The 10,491-nt window shown below is 34.0% G+C and overlaps 1 protein-coding gene across 1 annotated transcript; it reads right to left on the bottom strand.

The window, feature by feature from the left end:
• Positions 1-3,541: 3,541 nt before the first annotated feature.
• Positions 3,542-5,713, bottom strand: LOC101292065. The gene is made up of 4 exons (XM_004289365.1): positions 4,839-5,713; positions 4,442-4,600; positions 3,733-4,024; positions 3,542-3,571 (listed from the first exon to the last, which is right to left on the bottom strand). Exons 1-4 carry the CDS (start codon positions 5,711-5,713, stop codon positions 3,542-3,544), a joined length of 1,356 nt encoding a protein of 451 aa, XP_004289413.1.
• Between the last annotated feature and the right edge of the window lie 4,778 nt (positions 5,714-10,491).

Genomic DNA, 10,491 nt, shown 5'->3' with positions numbered 1-10,491 from the left:
AATTTGCATCTTTTACCTTGGGTTGGTTCAATCTCAAAAACAATTTAGATTTCCAGAAAGTCTACTTTTCTTTGATTTCTCTTATGTTAATGGTAGCCATTTCTTATGAAAAAAGTTGTTGTGTCTTATGTTAAATGTATAATTTGCATCTTTTACCTTGGGTTGGTTCAATCTCAAAAAACAATTTAGATTTCCAGAAAGTCTACTTTTCTTTGATTTCTCTTATGTTAATGGTATACGTTTCTAATGAAAATAGTAGACGTGTCTTATGTTAAATGTAGACTTGAAAATTTTACTTTCGGTTGGTTCAATCTCAATCTCACAATTTTGATTTCTAGAAAGTCTACTTTTTTTTTATTTCGTTTATGTTAATGGTAGAGATTTGTAATAAAAACAGTAGATGTATCTTATGTTAAATGTAGAGTTGCAAATTTTACATTGGGTTGATTCAATCTCATGAACAATTTTGATTTGTAGAAAGTCTACTTTTTTAACGAAAACAGTAGATGTGTCTTATGTTAAATGTGTTTTTCGACTTGCAACATTTTCTGTGATATTTTTCATGACAGTAGTAGATGTTTCTTATGATAGTTGTAGACAGTCTGAAGAATCATTTTGATTTCCAGAAAGTCTACTTTTGTGTGATTTTGCTCATCTGAAAGGTAGATATTTCTAATGAAAACTGTAGATATAGAGAGACTTAACGGAGAGTTAACGGTGTTAGTTTGCTTTAACCTGCTATAGCAAGTCAAAACTTGTTGGGTATCCATACCTTAAGGCACACAAGTGGAACCCTTACTTTTTCATTTTGTATTTATTGATACAATTAAGTTTGTTTCTCTTTCTATTTTAGTTACCTTTTTTTTCGTTCATTTAATTATGTAGTTCTATAGTAATTTTTTTTTAATAGGGTAGTTCTATAGTATTGTAAAGCGTATGGTTGATTTTTTATCGATATATTAATTTGTTTGTTCCATATATATTAAAGGCATATCAATATAAACTGTATGCAAGAATGCCCCGTCTATTTGAGTATTAGGTCTAGTCATCTAGATTAAATTGGGGCATTCTAAAACTTATTTTTCTAAAATGAAGTTAATAAAATCATTCAAAATTTGATGTTCAAAGAGTTTGCGACCACATGCTTGAATGCCCAAGCTTCAACTATTATTGTAAGAAATTTACAACTTAGGAGCTCCTGCCTCTAAATTTAATTACTCTTTGGAAATTTTAATAGATAAAAACCAAGAGATATAAATAGATGTTTGGTTGATCACATTGATCTGGCTCAAATCGAGAATGAATGTGGCTAAAGTTTGTACATACCATTTTAACCAACTCCTTTTACGTCGATCACGTTGATAGACAATAAATCCAGACATTAGCGTAGATAGAAGAACAATCCGTACTATATATTAAATCTAAAAATGGATAAATTTGATAGAAATTTGAGTATTTATTGTTTAGTGAAAGTTTTATTTGTAAACATATCAATCAATATACGGGTTGCATGAAAAAATAAATAAATTAGACCACAAAGAATTTATTCAATGCTAATAGAAAAAAAACTGAAAACATACACATTGTGCAATACCCACACCACCACAAGTTAAGCGTTCTGTAATAGGTACAATATTTTAAATGAATCGTCGACGATCCGTCGTCTTTACAATTACGGTGTTAAGGTTGATCGTGCGGACGAACATTTCATTAAAGACAGTTATTACGTTTTAAACATAATAAAAAAAAATAATAATAATCCCTCTTTGCGTTTCCGGAAACTAAAAAGGAAATAAAAAGTCTCACTAAAAAAAAGACTTAATTGTGTATCAAAAAAAAAAACAAATAAATAAAAAAAATAAAAGTCGATCAATTATCAATAACCTCTCCTATTGATATTGGAATTAATTGCCCATGTAATATTTATTGTAGCTTTATCTATTTTTACCATGTTGATTGGATATTTTTTTTTGGTCTTAATTATTTAACGGTGTTAGCATCGATGTTAGTGTCATGCAATTGACTGCATTAAATGAATAATTGTGATTGGTCAGTGGCTATTGGTTCACTTGTACCTTGGTGCACTGAAGAACTTTCGATGAAGTTGAAATTAACTAATCAAACAATTTATACTCGATCACTATTGGGATTCACACATCGAATTTTTTTAAACGAGATCACATGGTCTAACTTTTACCGGAGAAAGTTCCTCCTCCTTATCATTGAGAATAAATTGAGCACTGAATATGAGGGTTTCACGCATACACCCTTACCAACTCGACTATATGTGTCTAACACTGTGACATTATCATACCTGGAAGAAGTTATTTTTGTTGATCATTTATGCCCCTTAAATCCATTTCTCAAGGCTTTGAATTCTTTGTTTGTGAGGTCTGCAAATTTGTAAGGTTTGTTTGCAGCTCTCTCTAGCTGATTAAGTAAGAAAATACCAAAGTTTTTTCTTTCTTTTTTTCTTTGGAAAATTTGAAATTGAGACTTCATTCAAAATTGTAGAAAGAAATAAGGACAGAAAAAGGAAAGTTATCACTTTTTTTTGTCCGTTTTCAAGGATCATTGCTCAAATTTAGCAGATTCTGTTATGCTTAGGTTGAAGCCAAAGAACATTATTGTTGAAGCTTACAATAATGTTCCTGACTTCCTGAGTTCCTTTTGCAAAAAATTGACGACTAGTCAAAGCAGTAAACCTCATCAGCCAAGAAGAAACGATAAACATTGACATACACATTGCCTTTCATGGAAGGACAATCCCATCTCTAGTTTGCATTTGCAAAAAAAATTAATGATCCTGTTCGACAAGACTTCCTATTTTGAATTTTTGATCAGGTAATCCATAATGCTTACCTTCCCAAAATGCAGCAATATGAGCTATCACAGTTCATTTAAGGAAGGTGAGACAACTATATCTAGGGAATGAACTCAGGTACATACCAGTTCAAACGATGACAAAAATGAGAAGAAACAATCAAAAAAGTACTCAAATCTTATTCTATATTACAAATAACGAGATAAACAAAGCAACTGATTGTTTCTGGCTTAAAACTGGAATCAAGAGAAAAAAAAGACAAATAAGATGCAGTCACATTGACATCTTCAAATGATGAAATCTTCAATTTCATTGCATAATTCCCCTACACTTTTGTGGAGAACAGATCTATCTAAATGACTAAATCACAACAAACAAAACTGTTACATCTCAGAGACCAAGTTAAGTCCCTCCATAAATACAAATGAACCCACAAAGAATCAAAAACATACAAAAGAATGAACAAAAAAAGATACTACATGATCTTGCTACAAAACTGTTGAGTATGTGTAATTCTCTACACATTGTTTCAAGAACCAGTTACACTATCTCTAGAGGATGACAGGAAAGTAATGGTGAGTGCCGGACGAATTGATAACCAATGTAGAAGTATTGTAAGTGTTGTATGTTCAGATGAATGAAACTAAAATCTTAGCTTCAGAAAGACTCCATTTTGTCACCAATCTTTTTAATTAAGCTGTGAACCTAGGTTTTATTTCAACCTTGGGATCCACCAAAATGCCAAGCCTGAAAATGGAACAAGTTTGATCAGAACAAGCAATGATAGAAATAGAAAAATTAATGTTGAAAGAAGGCTATAATTAATGTTAATTGTGTTTGTGGACGGAAAAAAGTCATGTTAGAAAACAAGTGTGAAAGAGGGTAAAAAAACCGATGCTAATACTTACTAGAATCCCCTTAGAGTCATAAGGCAGGTAAAAGAGGATGATTTCATTCCACACATCAGGTAAACCTGGTAAACACCAGTGGCTACAATCAGGAAAAGATGGTTTATCGCTCCAGTTACCAACGTGTGCATCACTTCGGAAAGATGACATTGAAGTTACATGAAGAACGGCTACATTAATTGTCATATTCTTTACCACCTCATGCACAGTGTCTGAAAAAATGCTTTTGTCTCTATTTCTGGTGTCTACCATTGGGTGAAGAGTCACATTGCAAAATCTACGAGTTGGATCACTGATGCAAATGAAACATTATCATTAGTCATGTTGAAAGAAATAAAATAAGGCAGCTGATCATGGGAGAACACAATTATCATTCAAAACATGGCTGGTGGTGACTCGTGATTAGAACCTATAACTTTCAAATGTGAAAGCAAATTGCTATGGACTTAGAAAGATCTGATATAGGTTTTTAAATTTAGTAATGCAAGACTTCAACTGCATCTCAGTCAGATCAAAAATGTCTTTACATACTACTAAGAGGGAGATTTTATTAACGAAAATTTCCTTTTGTTTATGAAACTATCACATTAGAAAACGATTTAATGTTACAGGACAAAAAATAATTTCAGGAGTCACATTGAGTTTAAGACGAAGAGAGTATGAGATTATAGGATTAAAACAACATCATGTTACCATATGTAAGGAATACCTCCAGTGAGAGGGCTCAAAAGTCCGAAAAAAGACACGAGTTCTGTTAGTGTCGATTTTTTCCTCAACCCATGATGCCCAAGTATCCAGTGCTGTTCTAAAGGCAGTAGGAATTGACATTCCAAGCTTTAGTGAGTTTCCAAACTGGAAATAGCAACCCCTGTCCAAAATACATCTATTTAAGAACATGTCTGTTTGATGCCAATAATTTAAAAGAGATTCACCGATTCGCTGGTTTGGTCCATATTAAACTATCGGCAAACACAAATAAGTTTTGAATTTGTTTTTCAGGAAACACCAATCACAACACAGACAAATTAACGTATGAATCCATGTTTAAGTAGTAAAATCAATAGATAAAACCAATATTTATGATGAAATAGATGAAGGAGACTTACAAGTCAAATAGTTTTTCCGGAACCCACCACTGTCCAGTGTTGAATATCAGAATATCAGAATTAATCCACTGATTGCTAATGTCATCTAACTTGTCCAACTTAAGTATAGACTTGACCCTCTTTGGAGCATGTCTAGGCAACCAACCATGTTGAACCAAGAAAACTGATCGAAAGAACTCAATAGTAAAATTGAAGGAACTAAAGTGAACACTCAAATATCTGATCTGTTTCGTAATCTTATTACCGTTGACTTCATACACACTCTTCTTATCCTCCACCCCAGTCATGAGCAAGCAAATTAGTGACTCCCACTGTGTTCTACTCATAGAATCCCCCACAAAAACAACTCTTTTTCCTCTAAGCTTCTCTAATATACTCGGCACGTCAAATCTTGGAATGTCACAATTGTTAGGTTTCCAACTATATTTCAAATAATGCTTATCTCTACGACCATTAGCCAAACAATTGAAACCCTGCTCCACAAAGGGACACTCCGTAGCATTGTACAATGGATAATTATCATCGAAAACCCAACTTCCATCAAACACATCGCAGCTGCTTATCAAATTAGCATGTTTCAAAACACCATAACCATGAAAAGTGAGGCTGAGACTTGGCATGACATACAGATAGCCCCCATAAAGGGCAATGAGAAACGAAATGAAAATGCCAGTCACTATGAGTGTGTTAAACCAACGCGAGACCCAACTAAACAGACTAACCCACGATACCCAGCTAGATTGACAGCTGGTTGGGGTTGTTACACTCAAGGTTCTTGATTTCAATGATTGACTTCTATTAAATGATGTACTCCTAGTGAAAGATGTAGTCGGGCTGAACGACGTACTCTTACTAAATTTGCTCATTTTCTCCATCATCCATACCACCAATGATCATAATATCTGATCCCCATGTCCAGATAATTACTGAATCAAGATGCACAGTAACAATATATATAAACTCAAAAGAATATCCATAACAACCATGTCAATTACTACCACATTATAATCAATATTTTCATTTCCAAGATCTCACTTAGCAAACTGGATCAGTATCAATCTCAAACACAATAATGCCCAATAAAACCATCTTCTCCGATCAAAAGAGCAATGCTAATATGAATTCATCAATGGTGGCTCATAACCATCTTCTGATCAGAACCCTTTACAACAATGATGAAGAAAACCAAATGGGCACAACTCAAATCTCAAGAAAAACACAACCAAATGCTATAACCAATGAAAAGTAAACATCTTGAATGTTTTAAACATTCATAGAGAGAACCTATTTGGGTAGTAAAGAAACGGAGAGAACCTACGGGAAAAAATTTCAAGATTCGGAAGATAATCGGAGCTTGATAGTGTGGTGTAGAACAGTCCCAGGTGAACAGAGATTTGATTTACGTAGTTGATTTTTGGACATAAAAGAGATCGGAGTTGGTTGAAAAGAATGAAGAAAGAAATATGTTATATAGAATGATTAAAATAATGCCTGAATTTCCACATCCCATTTGTAATAGGAATATTACCGATATTGTCTTTCTCTTTCCTGTAAGAAAGTAAGAAGTTTCTTTTTCTTAGAATGGGATAATTGCATTAATAGCAAATTAGATAGTTACATCAGATATTAGTACATCGGAAGTCTTTGTGACACCTCCTGAACCCAAACTTGAAATGCATGAAACAAAAACACATTTTTAGCTATCTTATGCGTTGTTTGATTACATTTCTTAAGGCTGTATGTACAAATAACTGAAAAGAAGAAGTGAAAGAGATTTCACACTTCTTCTATTAAAACATCTTTCGTAGACCAATTTCCTTCCATGTCAATCAAATCTTTAATCACTCATAAGACATCCATCTCCAAAACAATATGAGATGACTGAAAGCCTCCTGCAAGGTTGCCTGTAGTCCCAACACAACAACATACAACTCAGTTGTTTTCACACAAAAGTTTCCCCACAAGCCTTTTGAAGCTGCCAACATCAAATCTCTGTTTCCATTACGAAGAATAGCACCCAAACTCCTTCCAGATTCCTGGCAAACTAAACAGAGCTTCAAAACTATTTCCTTTCCATCTGCCCACAATTCTTTTGAAATCAGTGAGTGCTCACACTCTCTATTTTTTTTTGGGAGTGAACTTTACACTATTTTTCTTTTTTATTGAAACGAAACTTCATAGAAATACACCAAAAATTTAGGATTCAAATTTGCCAACCATCATTATTGTGTTGGTCATGTGACCATCAAGTAAAATGTTGCCACCTATGACAACCCAAAATCAGAAGTTAACCATGGTTACTTTAATTAATAGATTCTTAATTAATTATCAGAAAACAGAAAAGGAATTTAATAATATTAAAACAAATTATACATTCCTAAATCTCTGGTCCACTACTCTATGCTCTACGTTTTCTTCTTCACTTTTATTTTGTTTACGTACATCTTTCTTCTTCAACACCCAACCACACTAAACACCTCATTCTCTCTCTCTCTCTCTCTCTCTCTCTTCCATCTTTTTCTCTCTCCTATTGTTTAATTGTAGTTTAGGATTAGAAATTGCCAAAAAAAAAAAAAAAGAAAGAGATTGAACAACTAGGTTTCAAAAGTTAGAATTGGAATATGAATTCGGCCGGCGGTTGGACCGTGGCGGCGCGAATCCGTTAACGACGAGAGTTTTGACCGGAGGAGCGGCAACGGTGACGAAATCGTCCCACTCGTCGTCGGAGGTTGCGAATTGAAGGTGGTGTCGGCTTCGTTTTGGTCGATGTAGGAGTTGACATCTTCTCCTCCTCAAACTCAGATTATGTAGTTTTCCCAAGACCATAAATCAAAATCTAGTTTGGGTCCTTGGGAGATAATGTAAGCTCTTATTTGGTTGGGAGACTATGAAAGATCAGAACCCATCGTGAAAAATCAACCCATAATCGATTAAATTTCATAATCTTGCCTCATCCTCTCTCGTGCAAAAGCAAGCTTTTAACTAAAACTTACAAACACATAGCAAGTTTGCAGAGGTTGGGAGCAGTGGCGGATCCAGGATTTCAACCCTGGTTGGGCTTGAACTTCCTAACCAAGAAAAAAAATAGTGGATAATCTCGACGGTGCGAGAGAAATTTATTAATTGAAAGAAAATGATACACGTAGTCAGGGGGGGACATAATGAGCCTTTACCCCTCCAACACATATGCAAAATTATAGTAGAAACTGAATTATTAAAATAAACGTGCAATGAAAATAAATTATTAAAATAAACGTGAGAGTGGAGAACCAATGGAAATAATGTGAATCCAACCAAGCTCTTACTTCATAGCTCCAAGCCATCATCAAATTTCTAAAAATTAGATACAAATTGTCAAATTAGACAATTAGCTGAGAAATTGGGGAAAATTGTACACAGTACACCAAAGAAATTTACATATGAAATTCACATATGAAATTCAATAATCTCACTTACAATCATGTAGATTGTAGAGGATAGGGACTGAGAAATTGAAGAATGGAGATTGGAGAGGCTAGAAGCGAGTCGTTGTGAGAGGAAGAGAGAATGACTGGAGCCTGGAAGGACTGAGAGAACTCAAAGAAGAGATGCTAAGATGGGCGTCGATTAAGAGAAGAGATGTTGCCAGACCTGCTTGGACCGCCGGAGGCGAAGAGATGCTGCCGGAGGGACTGAGAGAAAAGATGATGCCGGACAGTCAGAGGCGAAGAGATGCCACTAGAGGGACTGAGAGAAGAGATGTTGCCGGACCGTCGAAGGAGAGTCGATGTGAGACAGTGAGAGGAAGTAGAGAATGAGAGAAGAGATGCTGAGATGAGATAGGCGTCGCCGTCGACTAACAGAGAAAGAATCGAACTATCGAAAGATTTAAGATTAGGGATTAGGGTGAATGTATATCACAAAAAAAACATTGGTTGGGCTTAGGTATATATCACACAGAAAAAAATTGTATACACCTTAGTTTTTTTTTTTTTTGGCCCAAAATCCTTGGTTGGGCTTTAGCCCCACCAGGCCCTAAGTTGCCCCCGCCACTGGTTGGGAGAGAAAAGAATATGAAGGGACTAGAATATGCATTAGAGATTGAAAAGGTTTGTACTTTATCAGTACAAAGCTGATAAATATAATATATTTAATTAATTAGGTTAGCCATGGTTAACTCATGGTTTTTTATTATCATAGATGGCAGCATTTTACTTGATGGTCTCATGACCAACACAATAGTGGTGGTTGGCAAATTTAATCCAAAAAGGAGATGGCATGTGCCATGTCATCATTTTAAATCTAATATTTTCTATCATGTATTATTATTAATTAAACAGTCTTTAATCAAATCAAAAATAAAAATCACTAAATTCAATTTGATATATTGTTTATTAGAAAGTGATTGATTTTCTTTAAGACCTAATTTCATCCTAACAAAACCTAGCATTCAATTCCAATGCCGCCAAGGCCATGACTATCCCATCTAAGTTTTAAATCCTATCATTCTATACAAGTTTCAAATTTTCATCCAAGTTCAAAACCAATATTGCAAAACCAATTAACCCATAGAAACCATAATTGCAAAATTTCACTACGAGATTTGAAATTGATCGAGACCATGTGTGTATGTGTCCATACTAGATCAACTATGGAAACAATGTCTCATCATGATTTAAAACAAAAAACAAAAAAACAACAACAAAACCCATTAAGCTACAATCATTGTTTCAAAATAATCAGAATTATATCAATTGGTGTTCTTAAAAATCTTGATATTAAGAACCAAAATCTGCCATAGTTACTCATGAAGCTTGATGTTTGTAGATGATCATTTTAGGGGGCATGGCAATTTTGATCAGTATCTTTATTATCTGGATTTTATGAGAAAAACACGTTTGAAGAATTCATGAGATAGATGAATTAGAGTTTCAGATATTAAGTAGGAGGAAAACTAAAGGAATTTGCAGTTTACAAGAAACCAGGTGTAGTACCCCGAAACTTAGCACAAATTATATAGCACACTAAGGCTCTTTAACCTTAGATAGTAATCCAAATATCTTCTAAAATATTCATTTTAGAAGCCAATGACTCCAAGTATCATACTTACAAGATAGGTATTTTTATTAAGTATTAGAATTTAAGTAAACTACTTAAATACCTTAACCCGTATTTCTTACATACAATCGATACTCGTGATTGAATTTAAGATTCGTGTTAGTATTGCTTTTATCATGCATACTATTCTAATCTTAAATATTACTAACACATTTACAAGATCTTAAGAAAGGAAAACATCATATTCCTTTACTTATTAGCTTGAGTAGATATATATCTATATATACATATATAAATATTTGTGTATCTATAGATTCATACACTCGCTGATTTTTCTTTTACCCGTCATACTATTTGGTTTTCTTTGTGAACAATCACCCTAACTAGCTAGACTATCACTCAAATTTAATGTTTGGCCTTTTAAGTCAAATAAAATTGCTGGAAATTAATTTACAATGCATGCTTCATGGCCTATTTATACTTGGGAGCTGCAACATCTTTTCTTCACACTCCAAGATCAAACGTAAAGATGATCACAAACTCCCTTAGTTGAATAGAAAAGATCCCACACCAAAATCCTATCCTTCACTCTTTTTCTCTTGAGAAGTTCTCTCGG

The sequence above is a fragment of the Fragaria vesca genome, linkage group LG1, assembly GCF_000184155.1.
Source record: "Fragaria vesca subsp. vesca linkage group LG1, FraVesHawaii_1.0, whole genome shotgun sequence".
NCBI lineage: Eukaryota > Viridiplantae > Streptophyta > Magnoliopsida > Rosales > Rosaceae > Fragaria > Fragaria vesca.
Note: the sequence above shows the minus strand (reverse complement) of the source record. Positions and strands in the feature narration are given on the sequence as shown.

Coding starts and splice junctions, on each gene's coding strand:
- LOC101292065 (XM_004289365.1), bottom strand. CDS start 5,713: ATGGAGAAAATGAGCAAATTTAGTAAGAGTACGTCGTTCAGCCCGACT. Junction 4,601..4,838: donor CCGGAAAAACTATTTGACTT/GTAAGTCTCCTT, acceptor TATTTTGGACAG/GGGTTGCTATTTCCAGTTTG. Junction 4,025..4,441: donor TTTGAGCCCTCTCACTGGAG/GTATTCCTTACA, acceptor CATTTGCATCAG/TGATCCAACTCGTAGATTTT.